Raw genomic sequence first — 26,247 nt, 5'->3', positions numbered from 1 at the left:
AGGGTCCCTCATTGCTATAATTCATAGGTTGGAAGTAGACTAATAGTTAATCCTGACCTGACTCCTTAGCACTACCACCTCATTCACCTACCCATCATGTGATTCTCTCCTTGTAACTCTCACACCAGCCCACACTCACTCTCTTTAGACTCCCACTGACAAATCCCAACGTAAGCCGAGCATTATTCTCAGAGTGGTCTCTGCTCCTCCTGGTACTGCCCATAGTAAAGAACTGGTCACTTTTAATTGGCAAGCATCTCCTTGCAACAGGATTTCAGTTTTACTAGATTCTGGATTATCCTGACAGAGAATAAGTGTTTGATTATTGCATTTAGACTCAGAGAAATGACACAGGGGTCCAGCCAATTATCCTAACTTTGGGCAGGACACATATTACTCATATTAAATTTGACCAACAAACAGAGAATGCTGGAGGAACTCACCAGGTCTGTCAGCATATGTGGAGACAGAAACAGAGTTAACATTTTGAGTTCAGTATGACTTCTTCAGAACTGAAGAATTGCTTTAGATAATCAGCATTTGCAGTATTTTGCTTTTAAATTTTATCAGTGTGTGCTGTTGATATTGTGTCTTAAAATGACTGGAATTCATGAGCCAGGGCCTTTTACATGCCTAAATTCCAATACAGGATAGAAAAGCACTGATTCCGCAGAATTGCTTAACTATTGGCCCTATCTGAATAGCTTTGACCTGACCCAAGATTCCAGTCGATCTTTGAAAGGTAGGGAAGAGTGCCTTATACTTCCTGCACAATTGCCCAGATACTTAGTAAGGTGACAAACAGGAAAATGAGGGAAGAGGCTAGAAATATTCTCTCTTCTTCATTGTTGATTACATGTAGAATGGTCTATGTCTCCATGTTTCAATACAAACCAAGCAGTCACCATTTTCATTCAGAAAATCCTATGTCAAAGTTAAAGAGACAGAAACTAACTAATCTGGATGGTCACTTCTTTTTGTGGCCTTTGCATTTAAAGAGCAGATAGTCATGGGAACAAAGCTCAGGAAAATTCCTTTTAACCTACTTAAAATTTAAGACACTTGAAAATAATCCTGAGTGCACACTATGGAAAGATCTTTGTAGCAAATGGTGATGTAGATTTTTCTTTTTCCTAGTAATTTCAATAGGAATTTTGAGACTATTCTGGTCCATTGAAATAGGTTTCTGTTCAGAATGGCCATCAAAACAAGCCATACTGCTGGAATCAGTTGTTGCTACCCTCAGTTTGAGAAGGGTATGATGTTTATAAATTATGATATATATTTTTCTAGTGTAAAAATATATGTGTTATAGTACAAAAGAAACCAGGGCTTTTGATCCCTACATTCTTTGCAAAAAAGGTGCCTGCTTTGAAGTTTATTTCAACAAAATGTCTTACCTTTCAGTTGTGTTGCATTCTGGTCCATATTGGGGTCAGATTTTTGATCAGCTTTCTTGTGTTTGGCCAAACCATCCACTGTATCTGACTTGACTTGTCCAAGGGCTATTAAAGGCATCATTGCATCCATCATAGATGGTTCTAATAACTCCTTACCTTTTATGTGTTCTAGCACTTTAAGGCATTTATGGGATTTTATTTCACTGATATTTTCTTCCAGGAATAGAAGGTACAGATTCAAATCATTCCAATAACCTTTGGTAATGTTCATCACTTCAAACTGTGGTAAAAGTTCATATACCTTTAGAAAAGTGAAGTTTTTTCTGAAAGGAAAAATCATGCTATACACTGCAACTGGTATAAGGAGGATATATACAACAATGTTGACAATACTTAGAAGTTGAAAAATTCCAACAGAAATGAGTTTGCATTGAAAAAATTCTGGTATGCTTGTTTCATTCCCCAAAATACCAGTTTTGACTGAGCATCTGAATTCATCCGTGAGAAAGGTCAGAGAGATGTAATACCCCAAGTAGATGCAGGCAAGTATAAGAAAAGTAAGAGCGAGGCCTTTGCGGATAAGATACAATGTCAACATATTCCAGGAATCTTCTTTTGATTTCAAGTAACGCTCCACGATTGGGAATTGGAAAAAATTCTCCTTCTTCTCCTTGGCACTAAAGTTAAAGAAAGAACATTTAATTAAGAGAACCTAAAACATGATGTACTATTTTTAGGTGATCTACTTTAGTCATTTTGGTATGAATGTAAAGTTTTATAAGATTAATCCACTTTGGGACTGTCCTTTTAATTCAAGTCAAAATAGGATCATAAAATAAGATGTGATGAGCTCTGCCTGATGACAGGCCATGTAGCTTGGACACGTATTGCACCAAAAAGCCTCAGGGTGATGCCTACAGGAGAAAATTATAAAGTTCTCACACCTGGAGACCTACACTGACTGTAGACAGACTTTCAGTCTCTAAGTTTTTGGACAAAAATAAAGAGGAATATAGAGACAATGGACTGCAGCAACTGTACTCCCTTCTGTGAGCTACGAGTGGAATTGTGGGAAGACAGACAGTCTCTGGTTTAAGAGATGCAGCTGCTTCCAGTGACAATCTAAGGGATCTCAAAGGTTTGTGTTGACATAGCAAAGGGCTGACGCAATGCCTTACAGCTGGTGGATGGTTTCATATTTCCCTGGAAATGTAGAGGTGTACTTTTTAATGGTTTCCTGATCTTACTGCTAAATGAAATGAGGAAAAGCAAGCCAAAGGCTGAGGGTGACTTTATAGAGTTTTATAAAATCATGAGGGGCATGGATAGGAAAAATAGACAAGATCTTTTCCCTGGGGTGGGGAGGTCCAGAACTAGAGGGCATAGTTTTAGGGTGAGAGGGGAAAGATGTAAAAAGGACATAAGGGGCAATGTTTTCACACAGAGGGTGATGCATGTATGGAATGAGCTGCCAGAGGAAGTGGTGGAGGCTGGTACAATTACAGCATTTAAAAGGCATCTGGATGGATATATGAATAGGAAGGATTTAGATGGATATGGGCCAAGTGCTGGCAAATAGAACTAGATTAGGTTAGAATATCTAGTCAGCATGGATGAGTTGAAGTGAAGGGTCTGTTTCTGTGCTGTTTATCTCTCTGACTCTATGACTCTAATTGGAAGTTGGAAGATAAATTGGTCTTCTTTCTGTAAAAACAACAATTCTGCAGAAAAACTGCAGTGAAATGTAACTGTAGCATAGTGATTTTGGTTGTATTAAAAGTTAAAAGGGAATAATCCCTCTGTAATTTAGCAAGTTAGTTGGCTAGCCAATAATGTTTAGTCAATGTTGTTTAAATTTGTTTATTATAGAAGTAGTCTTTTGGAAACTATGCAGTATTGTCAGGGCATTAGGTGATGGACTCTCAAAAATTACAACATTAAAAAACAGAGAAATATGAACTTCTTTACCACTCTCTTTCTCATGGCAAACAACAGTGTTCAATGTATCGCACATCAACATAAATGAGACTGGAAATACTTCAAGTAAATTTTAGATTTCACCATGTGAGTAGTAATCTGAAGGAGGTGTGAACGTATCCGATTAAATTTTGCAGTATGGCAGTACCAGCAAGTGAAGCCTAATATCATGCCACCAACATTTAATTTGTCGATGTCTTACAAAAGCTATAAATGAGTTCTCCTTCAGGATTTGTCTGCCTCTTTAATTTTCTCATCTCTTCCAACAATATAACAAAACATTTTAGCAGTGAAAGACCAGTGAAAATAGGTCAGCAATGCTGCAAGGTTAGAATGGTGGGCTGAACTCCAAATGCTCCAGAAAAAAAAGAGAATTCAGTTCATAATCTTTTAGAATTTGTCAAATATTGTGTGTTTCAAGTGAAATACGTGCCTTATTTTCTTGCTGATTCTTGCTAAATAGCTAATTAGAGAGTTGAGAAATGTTTGTGCCATGATTGCCCCTTTCTTTCTGTTCTTCCATATTTTACATTTGCATTAACATAATTACATATTTCATGTCCCCATCCACTCCCACAAAAGCCTTGTTTTGTTAGAATGTTGCCAATAAAAATTCTTAAAAAGCAACAGCCAGGAAATAAGCTTATTTTCCATTAATCTACAATTCAATGTTAAATAAATGATTGTTACTGTAACCACAAAGACATTATATGACCTCATCTGTCTACCATTCTATACAATTTGTTTAATATAGAAATCAATTTGATGCAGAGGCTCGGGATAGCTGCAGTAACTTATTACCATACAAAATACAACAAATGGCTTATCTACATACCCACTCGGTTCCCCAAAGGATTGGGGCCAGCCGTTGACATCAAATCCACTAGTGCTGGCAATGTGCTGTGCTAATCTAATTCCACGATTGTAAGCCTTATCAAGCTCTTCTATTATAAAAGTTAATTCACCATAAAGCTGAGGTGCTGCAGTGAACTGCCAAAATAAGGCTGGAATATACATAAGGATTGCCCCAAGCAGAAGAACATATGGAAACACCTACATTAAAGAGAAAAGGTTTTGGATGAGAAGAATGTTTTTTCATATATATAATTGATAAATTTATAAAGAATTACATAAATAAGTCCAAAATTTAATGTTACATACAATGCAATGCATAGTGTATGAGCTATTATGCTTGCCAGTCAAATTATGAAATATACATGTACATGTTCAATATTCTCTGGCACAAACAGCCTGAAAAGGTTTCCTCTCAAGGTTCAGTTTCTCATGGTAGTGTTATTCTCTTCCCCTGCAGTGGATTTCTCAAGCACCAAACTTTTAAATCTAACAAAATCAATCTGGTCAATGACAGCTCTTTGCACTCGAAATCCATGCTATTGGTGGGCTTCAAAATGTAAAGCTCAACGTAAAAGAATTTTCCGATTAAGTTTGGCAGGCTTTGATGACATTACAAAGCTACCTTCTGCATTCAAGATGCTGATCACAGAGCTTTTCACATACCTTTAGGAAAAAGAAAAGCGTGTGTACATCTCAACTCACTTTACAGAGTACACACTGAACCACACATGACATTGGAGATCTTCACACTAAAGACAAAGTTCTAGTGACTTTCCACCACTTACAGATTCTCCTTGACATTAACTCTCTGACTGCAGCAGGGACAGATTCTGCATGCTATTCTCAGTCTGGATAGTTCTTTCAGGCTTGGTTATGGTTTCTGAACACCTTTGAGAATGCAAAACCTCGTAACGTTTGCTCTTAGGACTGAAAGAAGGTTGTAAAGATTCTCCAAGATTTGTGGTCTGATAAACGTCTTGATGTTTTCTAGTGTCAATATTTCATATTCAGTTTTCATGTGCTGCTGCCAATCTAATGATCTTCCAGTAAGTGACATCCAGCCAGTAGGAGGCAGTGGTCAGAAGAAAACAGTGAACACTGAACACAAACAGGAACTCTACTGTAGAATGAGCGAGCCCATTTAACCTTCCTGGAATACTCCATGTGTAGGGTTGCTAAAAATGGCATGCAGCTCATTTCCATCCGGAGTCTGGACATGGCAGCTAGTTTACTGCAAAAACTGCCCAATTGCCCAGATATAATGATGCTGTTGAATTCAATACCTACAGTGGCTGGCTTTGAGGTCACCAGTAGCAGTGGGAATTACTGAGGGACAGTCAACTACTGACTGGGGAGAGAAAGGTGGACTTAAAATTTCAGCTTTGCACTCCATGCAACTGAAACTTACTAAACTCAATTTGTGCCAATGAGAGCCCGTGTCACCTCTTTTAAGGAAGGCTTTCGGGCACTTAATTTGACAGTGGTCACCTCTTTCAGATCAAGATACTCCATCCACTATGAGCTATCAGCCAGAAGACAAAACTTCAGTGATTGGCAAATCCACTGAGGAGATAATAGCTGTTGCCAATACGATATTAGCCTGAGGTCAAGTATCATCACTGAGTCCCAGACCGCATATTATTGATGTAGGAAGCAGAGGAAGCACAGGCTGACTCAAGGGAGTGGGAAAGAGAGTTCAGCAGAGAGGGAGGGGATTCTATACAATGCCATGTTACCACTCTCCCTACTTTTCAATGCAATGCCCCCCCCCCCCATCTTACTTTGACACAATTTTCAAGTAGGTGTCAATTGCTGGCTTTATGATCAGGTTAAGCAATATCGTGAAACATGGTAGGAAAAGTATTTTTTCTTAACAAAAACAGTTAATGCAAATAACATCAACAGAAGAAACTGTTTTTAATGAAAATGAGAAAAGGATCCTTGAACTCCTAAGTGACTAATTTATTAAGAAATTGAAAACACCACAGTCATGGAAGAATAGAGACAAAACGTGCACATTTATTAGCTAAGAATGGAACACAGTAACAAATGGTAATTAATGATTTGAGATATTAAAATACATTAGATTATGATTTCATAATGACTTGGTTTCACACCAGAATTACAATAGTATGGGTACAGCTAAAGACATTAACAGCCATAACATTCACACATACTTCTGGTTCAAATGCAGAGATGATATCCATGCACCAAGAGACTTCCACCAGCATTGAGTGGGAGTATGACACCACTACAAATGCCAAAATCTGGGTATCACTGAGAATCAAATTCCAATTTGTTGAGTCTGTTTGTTGAAATGAAGAATTAAAGCCCAATGGCACTACTGGAAGAAAAGTTAGTGAATACACCTGCTGTTTAGCCAAGCTTCATTCCTCAGATATTATCATGATATGTTAAATACCGTCTAGCCCATTGTTGGTTGTGGGACACTGGTGATGGCCCAAATTCATGCAAATTGTAGGGGTTTGGAGATCCTTAAGTCCATTGAAGCCAGCCAGATTGGTCATGTAGCAATGGGCTCATTACCCAATTGATTATTATACATTAGCAAAAACTGATGCAAAAAACTGATACAAAATCCAGAAACTGATCTTGCATGCCATTTTTAAATGTCTCTGGAATTAAGCCTGAACATTTCTCATCAAAATTATAAATCCATGGTGGACCCATCTTATTTTCTTTTAACATCTGAAACAGACTTTTTCTTGTTGCACATGAAGCATTCACTACCATGCAAGTGAGGGAGTTGCTCAGAGTAATTTTCAAAGTTGAAGTTCAAACACATTGCCTAAATAAGCACTTCCAAATCAGAGTCCTAAAAGTGGCAACGATTGAAAGTTCAATTAGTTACCATACCCCTTCTCCTCCACACTTCACCATGCATACTGGTAAAATTGCACCTTTTCTTCAATTATTCATGGGGATGCAACTGTCTCTAACTAGGCTAGCATTTATTGCCTAACCTTTAACTGCTTTGAACTGAAAGGCTTAACAGGTCATTTCAAATGGCGTTTTAAGGGTGAATCGTATTGCCATGCATCTGGAGTCATATGTAGGCCTGAACAGGTATAGATGTCAGATTTCCTTCCCCAAAAAAGGACACAAGTGAATCAGATGAGTTTTTTTAATGAAAATTGACAGTGTTTATATGGTAAACATTTTTTACTCCAAGTTTTTATTAAAACTCAAATTTCAACATCAGCCATGGTGAGATTTAAGTTAAAAAGAATGGCGCTGGAAAAGCACAGCTAGTCAGGCAGCATCTGAGGAGCAGGAGAGTTGACATTTTGAGCATAAACTCTTCATCAGGAATTCCTGTTAAAGAGCATATGCTTGAAACGTCGACTCTACTGCTCCTCGGATACTGCCTGACTGGCTGTGCTTTTCCAGCACCACACTTTTTGTCTCTGATCTCCAGCAATGCAGTCCTTACTTTCTCCATGGTGGGAATTGAGTCTAGGTCCCCAGAATATTAACCTAAGTTTCTAGATCACTAATCCAGTGACGTTACCACTATACCACCATCTTCCATCAACATGATTAAACAAGATATTACTTTTTTTTAATCAACATCTTGAAGTTTTTTGTGGGAGGGAAGGAGGGGAGGGGGAAAGAGAGAGACACACATACAGAGAGAGAGAGACAGACAGACAGACAGACAGGCAGATAAAGACTCACAAACACACACACACACACACAAAGAAATCAGAGGATTTGGAGATTCGGGAATCAGAAGTGAACAAAAAGAATGTTATCACAAGAAAAAATGCAAGTTCATTGGTTGATAAATAATTGCTTATTTGAACAGTTGAATAAAGTGGACAAATATTTTTAGACTAAAACTAAAGACCAGTAGTAAATATAAAAATACAAATTAAAAATAATATTGAGATGCAGGCCAGACAATACTTTGTACCTGCATGATGTGGGTACTGATGGAAAATAGTAATTCATAGTGACCACATCTAGTTGGTTGCTCAAGGAACTCTGGTTCGAATTGATGAGCTGAAGTCTGAGCTTTGAAATTACAATCTATAGGAGATGGTCGAGCTCTTGGGCCCATGGGCCTTCAATTTGGTTGATGGGGGGGGGGGCGGAACCGCTCTTCCAGTCTGGCTATCCTGCTGTGAGGAGGCAACTTCACCATCTCTGAACTTAAGGAGGTAGTGGGAGGTCGTGTCCTCTTAGCCAACATTATATGCAAAAACACTTCGAGACTATTTAAAGTGTAAACCCCATCAGGAAAGAGTGAGTGTTCGGCCACCCTGCAGCAGCTTCCACTGTTGCTGGCTATGTCCAGGCTGGTCATTCTAGCAGAGACCTCAACTGTATCATAGATGCAGACAGACAATCTGGTGGTGAAGATTAGGAGAGGCGGGGAGGGACAACATGTCCGGAGTCCTGATGGAAACAGTCAAAGATGCCAAGCTGCTCAATGTCTTCAGCGACTCTGCAAATGGAGTGCAGTGTAGATACACCTGGTTGCAGACAGATGGGTCTATTCACTCAAGGATAGACTTCTTGTTTGTGTCCCAAGCATTCTCAGTCAGATCCACCGATGTCAAGCCGGTGTTCTTCTCTGTTGGCTGACTGTCACCTACAGGACTACCAGCAGGCTGGCAAAGGAATGTGGAAGCTAAATGTGAAATTGTTGACACCAGAAAACATTGAGGTGTTCAAAAGGGATAACGCAGGTTGGAGAACCGTGAATCCCTTCTTATAGCCTCCAGCCTACCGGTGGAAAACAGTCAAAAGGAACATCAGGAGGTTTTGTATCCTCAAAGGTATGCAGAAGGTGAGGTAGAGGCAGGGAAAACTGTCCAAACTCCAGAAAAGTATCCTGCTGCGGATGATGGGATCCAATGTCACAGAGATAACAGGTCATGAAGGGCTAGCAAGCCTCATTCTTTGCCTCTGAGGCCTCCAAGATAATCTTCCGGACCAGGGTCCAGTCCATGGAGCAAGACGAGATGGGTTTATATTTCTTTTTCCAGAAGGTGCACAAGGAGAGCTCCGTGCATAGCAACCTGAAAGGTGGAGATGCAGAAAATGTGTTGCTGGAAAAGCGAAGCAGGTCAGGCAGCATCCAAGGAGCAGGAGAATCAACATTTCGGGCATGAGCCCTTCTTCAGGAATCAGATTCCTGAAGAAGGGCTCATGCCCGAAACATCGATTCTCCTGCTCCCTTGGATGCTGCCTGACCTGCTGCGCTTTTCCAGCAACACATTTTCAGCTCTGATCTCCAGCATCTGCAGTCCTCACTTTCTCCTGAAAGGTGAAGATGGCTTGGTAATGTCATCTCAGTCTGACATCCTAAGGGTTAGCAAATGCTTCTATGCCAGACTGTATGACACGACACCCACCGATACTGTGGTTTCCCAAATGTTCCTGTCTTCTATCACAGAGGTTTTAAAATGACAGCACGTGGGAGTGGCTGGACCAGCCAACCAAGACCCTTGATTCCTTTGAAAAGAATAAAACTCTCAGAAATGATGGCTTACCAGTGAAGTTCTATTCTGCTCTATGGGATTTGATTGGCCAGGACCTGCTGAAGTCGTATGACAGTATGCTTCTGGCAGATACCATGAGTGAAGCTATGAGCAAAGGTATCATTACCCTCATCTACAAGTGCAAGGGGGAGGGAGAAGATCAGAAATTGGCGACCAATCTCACTGTTAAATGTGGATTACAAAATCTTACCAAAGGTCATTGCCAACCAAGTCAGCTCTGCTCTGGGATTGGTGATTCACCGCAACCAAACCTGTGCTGTGCCTGGCAGGAAGATCGCTGAGAGTCTTGTGCTCCTCAGGGATACAACCTTACATGCAGGACAGGGAGGGTGGACACCTGCCTCATCAGCCTGGACCAGGACAAAGCCTTTGACAGGATATTGCACATATACATACACTCTCCAAAATAGGCTTTGGGGAGGGAATCTGCAATTGGATCCAACTGCTGTACACCAACATCATTAGTGCAATCTCAATCAGTGGTGGGAATCAGGAAGCTTCCCCATCAGATATGGAGTCAGGCAGGACTGCCCACTCTCTCATGCTTTGTCTGTGTGCTGGGTCAAGCCATTTGCCAAGTCCATCAGGAAGGATGCGAGCCTGAGAGGGGGGGGATTACATCTAGCTGCGGGGGCCTACAAATTAAGGCCTCCCTATACATGGATGACATTGCCATTTTCTGCTTGGATCCACTGCCAGTGCACAAACTCATATGCATCTGCTAGCAGTTCGAATGGGCCTCAGGGGCCAAGGTAAATCGAGGCAAGAGCAAGGCCATGCTCTTTGGAAACTGGGCCGACCAATCTTCTATTCCCTTCATCATCAGGACAAACCACCTGAAGGTGCTAGTTGTTTGGTTGGGGCTGGGCATGTGCCAAGTCTTGGTAGGGGCGTATCACTAAGGTGAGGCAGAAATTGGGCAGAATGGAGCATCGCTTGCTCTCCACAGTGGGTAAGAGTCTGGTCATTAGGTATGAGGTGCTCTCAGTGTTGTTGTAAGTGGTTCAGATCTGAACCTGTGCCGCCGGTATCATCTGGACCATCTTTCACTTCATATGGAAATGGAAAATGGACCACATCCAAAGAGACACTATATACAAAGATCTAGACAAAGGAAAAAAAATACACACTCAATGCTAGTCTCACCTGAATGGCCACCTTTGTGTGTGGCTGCATCATTCTGTGCGTGGATTCCTGGTATGCAATCACCAAGTGTCACCACGTACTGAAGTTCTACCTGTCCCTGGTGTTGCGAAGGATGGGCCTGGCCGTGCTGCCACAGAACACTTCAAGTGGTTAGACCATTCTGTAGTACCTGTCTTTCATGGAGAAATTTGTGAAGGAAAACACCTTTGACTACAAATCCATCAGGAAGCGGTCAGCACATAACTTCCTTGAGGTCCTGCAGGAAAAGGAGACAGCCGATCCTGTCGAACGGTTTCCTGAGCAGACCGTCAAAGTCATTTGGCAGAATGCCTCATAGCCAGAACTTTCAAACAAGCACCGGGACATCACTTGGATGGTGGTGAGGAGAGCACTGCCTGTGAGATCCTGGACGCATGCCCGGACTCTCTGTGCCACCACACGCTGCCCTCGAAGTAGCTGTGGCGGGGACAAGACTATCACACACCTCCTTCTGGAATGTGTCTATGCAAAGAAAGTCTGGAGAGAAATACGCTGGTGTTTCTCGAGGTTTGGCCTGAGCAGTTCCGTGACATGGGACTCCATGCTCTACAGTCTATTCCCTGGGACACACACTGAGATGATCATCAACTGTGCTTAGAGGACCCTGGGAACATCCTCCATCCATACTCCAGCTTTGTCATCAAAGGGAGATGAGGCTACCTGAGGTACGTGGGGCAGCCTAGAGTGTGCCAAACATGTGGGAGGGCAGGGCACATGGCAGCAGACTGCAAAGTGACCCTCTACAGATACTGCAAACTGGAGGGTTGCCTGACTAAGGAATGTAAGGAATCCAAAATCTGCAACCTGTGTGGGGAAGCAGGCCACCAATTCAATGCCTGCCCAAGATGGGGGAAGGAGTGGGGGCAGGTTGGGGTGGCATCACATGTGCTCAGATGGCCAGAAGTGGCAATGCCAGCCCATAGACCCTATAGGTCAGTAAGATGCCAACTCCCAGCAGAAGGACTGAAACGAGGGACACTCAAAAGGAGAGCCAAGCTACAGAGGAGGGAAAGGTAGGTAGTGCACAGACAGAGCAACTGACCCAAACTCCACCTGAATAGGTGGAGTCAACAGAGGAGGAAGAGATGAATGAGGTGGGGGTGTGGATAATGTTGAGAAACAAATAGAAAAGGAAAACATGCCACGCCTACAGCAAAACAGAAAGAGGCAGCTGCATAATGGCTACACCAGCAGCACCTCTGATGACAAAGATGTGAACCACCATCAATAAAAAGGCAGAGTATTTTAGGGAAGGAGGAGCAGCCCCAAATCCAGAAATACTGGATTTCTTGAGTGGCCTGGAGAAACCCAACCTCCAGCCATTGGAAACCAATGGGTAGCACTATACCATAGATCCGGCAACCAGGAACAGCAACCCTCTGACAGTCCTTCTGTCAGACTCTGAACCAAAACCTGCTGAATTTGTTCTTGCCCCAACATCACCAAAGGAGGGAAATCCCCCCAGGGAGGAACGGGATGGCTACCTCAATGTGGAGACTGTCCAACAATGCCTCCACACTGCAGGGATGCAGCGAGTTCCCCAGTGACAAGACTGTGGATGAATCCACATTTGGTAATTCAATAAACTCATTTCAAGAGTGTTAAAATTACCAGTATTAACATTTGCAGCACTAAATCTACGATGTGACGTGTTTCCACATTGGCTTACCTGGCCAGTCTCAAAGTGGACCTCCTGTTTCTGCAGGAGTACGGGATACTGCACCTCAGCAGCTGCAGGAGATGGCCAGGTTTTTGGACCTATTGACCTTCAATTTGATCGGGGGAAATGATAGTTATCCCTCCAGCCTGAGTATTCTGCTGCAAGGAGGTGGTGGAGAGGCACCTCTTCGTAACAGATGTTATGTAAAGAAATACTTCCCTGAGACTAAGTAACGTGTTTGTTCCTGCGGTAAATAATGAATGGCTGTGGCGACGTCCAGGCCAGTCATTCTGGCAAAAGACTTCAACTGCATCAGCGTGGATGGACAATCTGGAAGGGCTGACAGCAAACTGGACTCCACATCCAGATTCCTGATGGAAATGGTTGAAATTGCCAAGCTACACCGCAGACGATAGTAGATACACCTGGTTGTGGCTAGACGGGTCTATCCACTTAAGAATAGATTTTCCATTTCCATCCTGCAAGGTCTTGGGTCAGATCCACCAACAACAAGCCAGTGTTCTTCTGACCACTACCTCCTGCTAGCCAACTGTCACCGACAGGATGGCCAGCAGGCTGGCAAAGGAATGTGAAAACTGAATGTGAAATTGTTGACCCCAGAAAATATTGAGGAGCTCAAAAGGGATTACACAGGTTGGAGAAACATGAAGCTCCTCTTTGTGTCTTCAGCGGGCTAGTGGGAAACAACCAAAGGGAACATCCAGAGCTTCTTTATCCTCAAAAAATGTTCAGAGGGCAAGAGAGAGGTGGGCAAAACTGTCCAAACTCCAGAAAAGCATGCAGAACTTACTACTATTGCAGACAATGGGGGTTGATGTCACGGAGGATCTCCAGGAGGTGATGAGCTAGCAAGCCTCGCTCTTTGCCTCTGAAGCCTCCATAACAAGCTTCTAGTCCAGTGCCAGGACCGTGAAGTAGGATGAGGCTTATGTTTCTTCTTCCAGAAAGTGCACAAGGAGAGATCTGTGCTCAAGCCTGAGGGAGATGATGGCTTATTAACATCATCTCAGTCAGACATCTCAGCGCAGCCTCCCAGTCGTTCCTGTCCTCTATCATAGAGGTCTTAGATGACAGCACCTGGGAGAGGTTGGACCAGTCGTTATCTTTGGATGAGCTGACCAAAGCCCTCAAGTCCTTAGAAAAGAATAAAACTCCCGGAAGCGATGACTTACCGGCCGAGTTGTATTCAGCTCTGTGGGACTTGATTGCCCAGGTACTGCTGGAGGTGGACGACAGAATACTTCTGGCAGGTACCATGAGTGAATCCATGAGGAGAAGTTTCATCACCCTCATCTACAAGTGGAAGGGGGAGAGGGAGGAAATTAGAAATTGGCAAGAAATGAGAAATCTGCCTAACGCAAACTACAAAATCCTGACTAAGGTCATCACCAAGCAGGTCAGGTCTGCTCTGGGATTGGTGTTTCACCCTGACCAAACTTGTGTTGTACCAAGCAGGATGACCTCTGAGAGCCTCATACTACTCAGGGATACGATTGCCTACGTGCAGGATGGGGAGGGTGGATGCCTGCCTCAGCCTGTACCAGAAGACCTTTGATATAATATCACACACATACATGTAGGATGTGCTCTCCAATATGGGTTTTGGGGAGGGATGCCACAATTGGGTTTGACTGCTGTGCACCAAATTATTAGTGCTGTGTGATTAACACATGGCAATCAGAAAGCTTGCTGATCAGATCGCGGGTCATGCAGGGTTGCACACTCTCTCCTGTCCTGTTTGTGTGTTGTATAGACCTCATTGCATTAGGAAGATGCAAGCCTGAGAGGGGCGACTATTGCAGGCAGCAGAGGTCAGCAGGTCAAAGCCTCCCTGTAATGGATGATGTCGCTGTTTTCTGCTCGGATCTGCTGTCAGTGCGCAGGCATATGAGCACCTATGACAAGTTCGAACTAGCCTCAGGAGGCAAGGTAAATCGAGACAAGAGTGAGACCATGATCTTCGGAAACTGGGCTGACTGATCCTTCATTCCCTCCACTGTCAGGACAGATTACCTGAAGATGCTGGGAATATGGTTTAGAGAAGCTGGGGCATATACAAAATCTTGGGAGGAGCGCATCGCCAAAGTGAAGCAGAAACTGGTCTTTTGGGAGCACCGCTTTCTCTCCATTGCAGGTAAAAACCTGATCATCAAGTGTGAGGCACTCTCTCTGTGTTGTATGTGGCGCAAGTCTGGCCCATTCCCCCAAAAGTGTGCTGTTTCACTTAAATGAGCCTAAGATAGACCTCTCTGCAGGGACTCCATGTACAAAATTCTGGATGCGGGGGGGAGGGTTGGAGGGTAAGAACATATCCAATGTTGCCCTCATCCTGATTGCTACCTTTTTTTGTTGCTGCATCAACCTGTGCCTAGACCCTCTGGTTGCAAACACCAAGTCTCACTATGTACTGAGGTTCTACCTGTGTTGTGAAAGATGTGACTGGCCTTGCTGCTGCAGAATGCTCCAAGGAGTTACACCATTCCCTATCACCCGTTCTTCGTAGAGAAATTTGTAAAGAAAAGCACCTGTGGCCACCAGTCCATCAGAAAGTGGTTAACATGTACTGTCCTTGAAACAGAGGGAAAAGGAAAGGGTGGATCCTGTCGCATGGTTCCCCGAGCAGACTGTCAAAGTCATTTGATAGAATCCCTCAATGCCAGAACTTTTCAACAAGCACCAAGCTCGGCTGGTGGTGAGAAGGGCATTACCTGCGAGATCCTTTACCCGGTCAGTCTGTCCTTGAAGTGGGGGAATGGGAGGGGTTGAGACTGTCACACATCTCCTTCTGGAAGGTGTCTTTGCAAAGGAAGTCTGGAGAAAGATGCAGTGGTTTGTGTCCAGGTTTTTACCCATGACACAGGGCTCTGTGCTACATGGTCTGTTCCCCAGGACACACACCAAGATAAGCATCAATTGCACCTGGAGGACCAGCAATTCGGTGAAAGACTCGCTGCTCTACCTGAAACTTGTTGGTCCTCCAGAGTGACAAGTTGACCCTGACCGAGTGTTACAGACTGGAACATTCCAAGGTTCAGGACTATGTGCTGAGGGATGCACTAAAGCCTGCGGCAACTGCTGCCAAGTCACAGTGTGGAAAGACCACTGTCTGACATCTTTCCGCTGAAGGTAAATGGGGGCGTTCAGTTATCAGACCTTCCTAGTGTCTCAAATATATGTCTCAAATGTCAATATTAGTATTTTATGTCTAAGAGATTTTCTTTTGTTTTTCTGTTTGTTTACTTGATATGCAACTGCACAGAACTGAACTGTATTTGTGATAATATATACAAAGACTTTTTATGAATCAGGTATATTTGGAAAGTGAAAATAAAGAGGTATAGACTGGATAGATCGAGTGAATCCTTAGAAGAGTATAAAGGAAGTAGGACTATACTGAAGAGGGAAATCAGGAACGCAAAAAGGGGACATGAGATAGTTTTGGCAAATAGAATTATGGAGAATCCAAAGGGTTTTTACAAATACATTAAGGAGAAAAGGGTAACTAGGGAGAGAATAGGGCCACTCAAAGATCAGCAAGGTGGCCTTTGTGTGGAGCCACAGAAAATGGGGGAGATACTAAATGAATATTTTGCATTAGTATTTACTGTGGAAAAGGATATGGAAGATAAAAAAGTGATTGCTGGCCTCTTGCTGAGATCTTTGTATCATCGATAATCACAGGAGAGGTGACGGACCACTGGAGGTTGGCCACAGTTTAAGAAGGGTGGTAAGAACAAGCCAGGGGACTATAGATTGGTGAGCCTGACCTCAGTGGTGGGCAAGTTGTTGGAGGGAATCCTGAGGGACAGGATGTACATGTATTTGGAAAGGCAAGGACTGATTGGGGATCGTCAACATGGTTTTGTGAGTGGGAAATCATGTCTCACAAACTTGATTCAGTTTTTTGAAGAAGTAACAAAGAGGATTGATAAGGGCAGAGCAGTAGATGTGATCTATATATTCTTCAGTAAGGTGTTCCACAAGGTTCGCCATGGGAGACTGATGAGCAAAGTTAGATCTCATGGAATAAAGGGAGAACTAGCCATCTGGGTATAGAACTGGCTCAAAGGAAGAAGACAGAGGGTGGTGGTGGAGGGTTGTTTTTCAGACTGGAGACCTGTGACCAGCAGAGTGCCACAAGGGTCGGTGCTGGGTCCTCTACTTTTTTCATTTACATAAATGATTTGGATGCGAGCATAAGAGGTATAGTTAGTATGTTTGCAGATGACACCAAAATTGGAGGTGCAGTGGACAGCGAAGAGGGTTACCTCAGATTACAACAGGATCTTGACCAGATGGGCCAATGGGCTGAGAAGCGACAGATGGAGTTTAATTCAGATAAATGCGAGTTGCTGCATTTTGGGAAAGTAAATCTTAGTAAGACTTATACACTTAATGGTAAGGTCTGAGAGAGTGTTGCTGAACAAAGAAACCTTGGAGTGCAGGTTCATAGCTCCTTGAAAGTGGAGTCGCAGGTAGATGGGATAGTGAAGGAGGTGTTTGGTATGCTTTCCTTTATTGGTCAGAGTATTGAGTAGAGGGGTTGGGAGGTCACTTTGCGGCTGTACAGGACATTGGTTAGGCCACTGTTGGAATATTGTGTGCAATTCTGGTCTCCTTCCTATCGGAAAGATGTTGTGAAACCTGAAAAGGTTCAGAAAAGATTTACAAGGATGTTGCCAGGGTTGGAGGATTTGAGCTATAGGGAGAGGCTGAACAGGTTGGGGCTGTTTTCCCTGGAGCGTCGGAGGCTGAGGGGTGGCCTTATAGAGGTTTACAAAATTATGAGGGGCATGGATAGGGTAAATAGACAAAGTCTTTTCCCTGGGGTCAGGGAGTCAGGACTAGATGACATAGGTTTAGGTTGAGAGGGGAAAGATATAAAAAGGACCTACGGGGCAACTGTTTCACGCAGAGGGTGCTGCGTGTGTGGAATGAACTGCCAGAGGATGTGGTGGAGGCTGGTACAATTACAACATTTAAGAGGCATTTGGATGGTTACATAAATAGGAAGGGTTTGGAGGGATATGGGCCAGGTGCTGGCAGGTGGGACTAGATTGGGTTGGGGTATCTGGTCTGTTTCCATGCTGTACATCTCTATGACTCTATGTGTTTTAGGAGGCAGTCACATCCTGAAAGTTAAGTAATTCAAATTTGGCTAGTGGTCAGGGACAAGGGTGTGTGACTATGAGTGTGTCCTGAATTTAACATTGGGAGATGTTAAACAATTTAACAATTTAACATATCAGATCTTGACTTTGTTGAACAGGGAGGAGGTAATTTCCCACTGTGTGGATAAGCAAAAGGACTATAAGGAGGTTGAGCAAACTGACCACTGCACTGTTTTACTGGAGGCCATTCAAATGAGGAGAGCAAAAAGAAAAGTAGTATTGAAAAGGAACTCTATAATTAGGTATAGATAACATCCTTTGTAAACCGGATCGAGTTTTTGCATGAGGTGTTGCGTGCCTGGTGCCAAGGTAAGGAAGGTCATGATCTAGCTTGAAAGGATATCAGTGCTCCATGTTGGGACCAACAACCTCAGCAAGAGGACCAGTTTTGGAAATGTTAGGAATTATGAACAAAATTGAAGAATAGGAGTTCAGGGATTATAACCTCTGGAATATTAGCTGAACCACATGGAAAAGAGAAATTGGCATAAGAAAATTATGGAAGTAAGCACATAAGGAATCATAAAAGGAAATAGGAGTTACATTTCATGAGGCACTAGCATCATTATTGGGACAGGAAGGACCTGTACCATTAGAATGGGCTCCCCTGACCCTAGCAGAAAGGATAAAAAGGGTGATCACAAACACTTTAAATTAGTAAATGGAGGGGTGACTCAGAGGAAGTCAGAGGAACTCAGCAGTGACATGACAGAGGAAAAGGAAACCATGAGGAACCCTACTTCAGGTACATCAAGGGAAAGTCATGCCTGAAAAATCTGTTCGAATTGTTTGAGGAGGTAATGAGTAAATTAGGCAAAAGAGAGCGAGTGGACATGATCTATTTGGATTTCCAGAAAGCCTCTGATAAGGTGTTACACAGCTGGCTGTTCATTCGATAAAAACTCAAGATGTTAGAGGCAAGATGGATAGAGGATTGGCTGACTGGCAGAAGGCAAAGAGGGGGGATAAATTTTTTTCTCAGGATGGCAACCAGTGACTATTAGAGTTCTGCAGGGGTTAAGGGACCCTAAAGTTATACATTAATCAAATTTGAGCAGGTTAGATGAATTGGCCATGCTAAATTGCCCATAGTTTTCAGGGATGTGTAGGTTAGAGGCATTAATCAGGGGAAATGTAAAGTATTAGGGTAGAGGAATGGGTCAGGGTGGGATACTCTTCAGAGTGTCACTGTGGACTTGTTGGGTCAAATGAACTGTTTCCACACTGTAGGGACTCTATTCTATTCCAGTCTATTCTATTAATGACTTGGAGACACTAGTGCTGGACTGGGCTGCACAAAATTAAAAATCACACAACACCAGGTTATAATCCAACAGGTTTATTTGGAAGCACTAGCTCTCGGAGCGCTGCTCCTTTATCAGGTGGTTGTCGGGAATAAGATTGTAAGACACAGAATTTATTGCAAAAGTTTACAGTGTGATGTAAGTGAAATTATGTATTGAAAATGACCTGGATTGTTTGTTAACTCTCTCATCTTTTAGAATGACCATGTTGATTCCAGTTCTTTCATATGTAAATCGGAAAACCTTTGTTTAAAAGTTACATTCTCAAGTGAACTTTAACAATTGATGTCATGTCAGCTCAGATAACGTATTGAAGGTGTGAGGGTCTCTGTGCCACAATGGTCAGACTGATTCTAATATTAAAAACAGATTTACAGACTCTTGCATGGATTCATGCTGTTTTTGAGCAAAGTAAAATGTATTTCTGCAAGTACAAATTCACCCCACGAACTTGTATGTGTATGTGTGTATGTGGGTGTGTGTATGGGGGTGGGGGGTGTGGGTTATGAGTGTCTGAGAGAGTGTGTGTATGTGACTGTAAAGGGGAATAAGTCTGTGAGAGGGTGTGTGAGTGAGTGTATGTGTGAGCATATCAGAGAGGGTCTGCGTGAGTGTGTGTGCGTGTAGGTGTGCGTGTGTGTATATATATGTGTGAATGTGTGTCTGTGTGTGTGTGTCTGTCTGTGGTGTAATGGGGTCACCTGTATGAACCCAAGGTCCCGGTTGAGGCCATCCTCATGGGTACCAAACCTGACTATCAGCCTCTGCTAGGCCACTTTTTGTTGTTGCCTGTCCCAAAGTCTGCCATGGAGGACTTGTCTACAGCGTATGAGATAGACAACATTGGCTGAGCCGCATGATTACCTGCCACGTATATAGTGGGAGGTATACCCACATGTAATGGTGGCATCTGTGTCGACATTCTGACACATCTTGCAGCATCTAATGTGACAAGCATGTATGGTATTGTCCTGAGAGCTGGGCAGTTTGCTATAAACAATGATCTGTTTGAGGTTTGGTGGTTGTTAAAAGGCGAGAATTAGAGGTGTGGGGAAGGTCTTGGTGAGGTGCTTGTCCTCACCAATAATGTGTTGCGGGCTGCGAAGACCATGGCATAGTTTTTCGGCTACTGGGAAGTACTGGACAACGAAGGGTACCCTGTTGGTTGTAGCTCGAGTCTGTCTCCTGAAGAGGTCATTACGATTCCTCGCTGTGGCACGTCGGAACTGGCGGTCGATGAGTTGAGCATCTTACCCCATTCTTACAAGGGCATCCCTAAGGACTTCCAAGTGCCCGTCACGTTCCTCCTTATCTGAACAGATTCTGTGTATGCGTAGGGCTTGTCCATAGGGGATGGCTGTTTTACTATGTTTCGGGTGGAAGCTGGAGAAGTGTAGCATTGTGAGGTTGTCTGTGGGTTTGCGGTACAGTGAGGTGCTGACGTGCCCATCCTTGCTGGAGATGCATGTGTCCAAGAATGAGACAGATAGTAGAGAGTAGTCCATGGTGAGTTTGATGGTGCGCTGAGACTTGTTGACATCACTCTGTAGTTTTTTTTCAGCGACTCCTCTCCCTGAGTCCAGAGGAAGAAAATGTTGTCAATGTACCTGGTGTATAGTGTTGGTTGGAGATCCTGCATAGAGAAGAAGTCTTATTCAAACCTATGCATGAAAATGTTGGCATATTGGGTTGCAAATTTGGTCCCCATGGCTGTTCCATGTATCTGGATGAAGAACTGGTTGTCAAAGGTGAAGACGTTATGATTGAGGATAAAGCGGATAAGTTGTAGGATGGTGTTCAGTGATTGGCAGTTATTGGTGTTGAGTACTGAGGTTGTTGCCATCATTGTGGGGACACTCCTCAGGAGACAGACACGAGCTGCAACTGTTGTCTAGTACTTCCTAGGAACCGAAAAACGATGCCATGGTCTTCGCAGCATGCAACACATTATCAATGAGGATGAGCACCCTGCCAAGACCTTCCCCATTCCTCCACTTCTCGCCTTTAAACAACTAAGAAACCTCAAATAGATCATTGTTCGTAGCAAACTGCCCAACTTTTAGGATGATACCATACAACCTTGTCACGGTAGACGCTGCAACACTTGACAGAATGTCTACACAGATACCATCATTACGCTTGGGGGCACCTCCCACTATATATGTGGCAGGTATTCATGCGACTCAGCCAACGTTGTCTATCTCATACACTGCAGGCAAGGTGCCTGAGGCATGGTACATTGGTGAAGGCTCAGAGGATGAATAGACACTGTATAACAATGAACAGACAGGAGTGTTCCCTCCCAGTCACAGAACACTTCAGCGGTCCGGGACATTCGACTTGGACCTTCGGGTGACCTTCCCCCAAAGCAGGAGGACGGACTTTGGGACAGGCAACAATGAAAAGTGGCTGAGCAGAGGTTGATAGCCAGATTCGATACCCATGAGGATGGGCTCAACTGGGATCTTGGGTTCATGTCACACTACAAGTGATCCTATTGCGCTAATGCTAACACACACAGTCGCATGTGCTCACACATGCACTCGCGCACACATCCTCTCACAGACCTATACCTCTTTATACTCTCGCACAGACACCCATAACCCACACCCCCCCCCAACACACACACACACCACACACTCACACCCACATACACATATACACTTATTAGTTTGTGGGGTGAACTTGTACTTGCAGAGTACATTTTACTTTGCTCAAAAGCTGCATGAATCCATGTAAGATTCTGTAAATCCATTTTTTTAAGATTAGAATCAGTCTGACCATTGTGGCACAGACAGCCTCACACCTTCAATACATTGTCTGGCCTGAGATGACACCAATTGTTAAAGTTCACTTGAGAATGTAACTTTTTAAAAAAAGGTTTTTCCAATTTACATATGAAAGTACTGAAAACAACATGGTCATTCTTAAAGATGAGAGAGTTAACAAACAATCCAGGTCTTTTACAATATATAATTTCATTTACATTACACCATATATGTTTGCTAAAAATTCTATATCTTACAATCTAATTCTCCACAGCCACCTAATGAAGGAGCAGTGCTCCAAAAACTAGTGCTTCCAAATAAACCTGTTGGACAATAACCTGGTATTGTGTGATTTTTAAATTTATTCTATTACTGATCTGAATGAGGAATTAGAGGGCAATGTTGCTAAGTTTGCAAATGATACAAAAATAGGTGGTGAGGATGCAGAAGGCCTTGAACAGGCGAGGGGATTGGGCAAAGAGGTTGCAGTCAGTGGAGGTAAGGTAAGTCTATTTTCTAAATGAGGAAAGGCTTTGGAGATCTGAGTCCTAGTTCAGGATTCTCTTAAGGTTAACAGGCAGGTTCTGTTGGCCATTTGGAAGGAAAATGCAATGTTGGCATTTATTTCAAGAGGGCTAGAATACAGGAGCAGATTAGTACAGCTGAGACTGTATAAGCTTCTAGTCAAATGGCATTTGGAATATTGTGAGCAGGTTTAGGCCCTGTACCTAAAGAAAGATGTGCTGCTGTTGGAGGGGGTCTAGGGGAGGTTTACAAGAATGACCCTGGGAATGATGGGTTCGTCATATGTGGTTAAGGACTCTGGGTCTATATTGAATGGAAATTTAGAAGGATAAGGGGGATCTCATTGGAACTTACAGAATACTGAAAAACCTGTATAGAGTGGACGTGGAGAAGACATTTCCACTAGTTGGAGAGATCAACACCTGAGGACAGCCTCAGAGTGAAGGGATGACCTTTAGAACTGAGATGAGGAGACATTTCTTCAGCCAGAGGGTAGTGAATCTGTGGAACTGATTGCTGCTAAAAGCTGTGGAGACTGTCATTGAGTGTAGATTGGTTCCTGATTGGCAATGCGATCAAGTATAATAAGGAGAAGGCAGGAGAATGGGGTTGAGCAACATATCAGCCATGATCAAATGGTGAAGCAGACTCAACGGGCTGAATGGCCTCATTCTACTCCTATTCATATGGTCAAATTGAATTGATTAAACTGAGAGGGAGAAAAATAACAAACAGGTGCATAAAACATCAGTGCTGAAAAAAAGGTTACTGTGTATGGCCCAAATAAAAATTCTATATCCAAATGCATGCAGTGTAAAAAATAAACTAAAGTCATCTGCAGGCACAAAATCAAACTGGATACTGTGACATAGTAGCCATTACTGAGACATCACTACAGAATGACCAGGATTGGGAATGAAATATTCCAGAGATATAAGGTTTACAAGATTGACAGGGATAGTGGCAGAGGTGAAGTAGCCTTACTGATTCAAAAGAAAATTACTTCACTATAACGTGGGGAAAGCATTCAAAGGAGTGGCACACTGGCTCAGTGGTTAGCACTGCTGCCTCCCATTTCGGGCAAGTGTCTATGTGGAGTTTGCACACTCTCCCAGTGTCTGCGTGGGTTTCCTCTGGGTGATCTGGTTTCCTCCCACAGTCCAAAGATGTGCAGGTTAGGTGAATTGGCCATGCTAAATTGTCCATAGTGTTAGGTGCATTAGTCAGGGGTAAATGTAGGGGAATGGGTCTGGGTGGGTTGCTCTTCGGAGGATCGGTGTGGAACTATCAGGCTGAAGGGCTGTAGGTAATCTAAAGAGAATATATTAGGTGGAATGGAGGAATAGTAGAACGACCTAAAACTGTAACAGGTATTTTGTACAGACCCAAAGTTAACATTTCAGGTACGGTGACCCTTCCTCAGAATTGAGGAAGTTCTGAGGAAAGATCACCAGACCCGAAAGGTTAAACCTGAATTCTCCTCACAGATGCTATAAGACCTGCTGAGCCTTTCCAGCAACTTCTGTTTTTGTTTCTGATTTACAGCGTCCAAAGTTCTTTCAGTTTTTATTTTGTGCAGACCCCCTGGTAGAAGCTCTGAAGTGCTAGATTTTGTAATCGGAAAAGTCAGGCACATGTGGTAGCATTAATAGATGATTTTGATTTAAACATAGACTGGGAGAGGCACATAAGCACCTGCTAAAAAGATAATGAATTTCTGGAATATGTCTGGATTAGTTTCCTACAGCAATGAACATAATATTGAATTTAGTAATGAGTCATGAGACAGATTTAATTATTAACTAATTGCATGTAAACATTTATCAGTGATTGTAACATGATTAGTTCAAAGTTAAAAAGCACACAACACCAGGTTATAGTCCAACAGGTATAATTGGAAGCACTAGCTTTCAGAGCACTGCTCTTTCATCAGGTGATTGTGTCAATTGTAAGACACAGAATTTATAGCAAAAGTTTACAGTGTGATGTAACTGAAATTATACATTGAAAAGTACCTTGATTGTTTGTTAAGTCTCTCATCTGTTGAATGACCATGTTACATTCTCAGGTTAACTGTAACAGTTGGTGTCAGGCCAGATAAGATGTTGAAGGCATTAACCCCCTGTGTTCAGTTGTCTGTGCCACAATGTTTAGACTGATTCTAATATAAAAATTAAGTTAACAGAGTCTTACATGGATTCATGCAGTTTTTGAGCAAAGTACAATGTAACTCTGCAAATACTTTGGTTGTGACTTTTTAAAAAAGTTTTGTGATTTACATATGAAAGAAGTGAAACTAACATAGTCATTCTAACAGATGAGAGACTTAACAATCAAATTATTTTTCATTGTATAATTTCAGTTACATCACAGTGTAAACTTTTGCTATAAATTCTGTGTCTTACAATTGTGTACTCCACAATTACCTGATGAAAGAGTAGCTCTCCGAAAGCTAGTGCTTCCAATTAAACCTGTTGGGACTATAACCTGGTGTTGTGTGATTTTTGACTTTGTACACCCCAGTCCAACAATGGCATCTCCAAATCATGATTTCGTTCAAGTTGCATTGAAAGTGAAAAATCAGTTATAACACTTCATAGAAAAACAGCTATGGACAACTAAAGAGATAACATGAAACCAAAAGGAAGAGCTTACAAAAATGCAAAAATGCAGCACACATCCTGCTGAATGGGAAATATACAAAAAAACAGCAAAGAGCTGAAAAGCAGATTATAAGAGCTACTGAAAGCAATTATGAATGGAAACTTGCCAGGGGCATCAAATTCAATAAGCAGAAATGTTACAGTTACATAAAGGGAAGTGGGTAGTCAGATGCTATGTTGGTTCACGAAAGACTGAAAATGAAAGTATTGTCAATGGCTATGGGGAAGTGGCAAACATGGTAAATAATTACTTTGTCTCAATATTTACAATAGAAAGGGAGGATAACTTGCCAGAATCCAAGGGAAGTAATAGTGGGTCAGGAACAGACACAGAATGAAATTAACGTAAGTAAAGCATCAGTAATAAGGACATTAATTGAATTAAAGAGTGACAAATCCCAGGGAACCTGATGAAGAAGCAGTGCTCTGAAAGCCAGTGCTTCCAAATAAACCTATTGGACTATAACCTGGTGGTGTGATTTTGAACTTTGTCCATCCAGTCCAACACCAGCACCTTTAAGTCATACAGTAGATGCTCTAACTATGATCTTTCAGAGTTCCCTAGAGAAAAAAATTGTCCCTGCACATGTCACTCCACTTTCTAAAGAGAGGCAAAAAAGGAAAACTAGGGAATTACAGACCACTTAGCCTAATGTTTGTGGTGGGGACATTGTTGGAGTGTATAATAATGGATGAGATAACAAAGCACCATGCAAATCCTTCTCAGAAATAAAAAAAACCTCAGAACTAGTGTGCAAAAATATTGTGGTTGACTGCCTTCAGAACAACGTCAACTCACTGATACGAAAATATGGGCATCTAAAGGTATTCTGTGTTCTCTCCAACACGTTAATATCTACAATACAATCCAAATTTTAACTGTTCTTAGAATAAAATTCCTAAAGTCCTGGTATCCTGCATGAAGCTGGACTTTGATTTAAGCAAAAATTGACCAACAAGGTCTTGCTTTCCAAGAACAGTTTGAAACATTTCATAGAACAAAACAGGTATGTTCTGTTTAAAAGAAATTGATCCTTTGACAAAATACAGAAAACAAAAAAAAGTTAGTCTCTTATGTCTTATGAAAACATTTGTTTACTTATAAAGTACAATCACCTCATCCCCCTCAAAACATTAAGTATCTGAACCTGTACAATTGTACAGATCTGTATTTGTTTTGAGCCTAA

The 26,247-nt window shown here is 42.5% G+C and overlaps 1 protein-coding gene across 3 annotated transcripts in view; it reads right to left on the bottom strand.

The window, feature by feature from the left end:
- panx1a (pannexin 1a) overlaps nt 1-26,247 on the bottom strand; it is an 88,886-nt gene that overhangs the window by 2,323 nt on the left and 60,316 nt on the right. Inside the window, exons 3-4 of one of the 3 annotated variants that reach the window (XM_060826555.1) lie at nt 4,213-4,430; nt 1,401-2,077 (exon numbers count right to left, since the gene is read on the bottom strand). In XM_060826555.1, coding sequence (XP_060682538.1) covers nt 1,401-2,077; nt 4,213-4,430 — 895 coding nt within the window. Of the gene's footprint in view, nt 1-1,400; nt 2,078-4,212; nt 4,431-11,004; nt 11,083-13,801; nt 13,923-26,247 lie in introns of those variants that run through there. The other 2 variants (XM_060826556.1, XM_060826557.1) reach the window with 2 other exon arrangements.

The sequence above is a fragment of the Hemiscyllium ocellatum genome, chromosome 6, assembly GCF_020745735.1.
Source record: "Hemiscyllium ocellatum isolate sHemOce1 chromosome 6, sHemOce1.pat.X.cur, whole genome shotgun sequence".
Classification (NCBI taxonomy): Eukaryota; Metazoa; Chordata; class Chondrichthyes; order Orectolobiformes; family Hemiscylliidae; genus Hemiscyllium; species Hemiscyllium ocellatum.
This window is presented reverse-complemented; position numbering and strand designations above follow the sequence as displayed.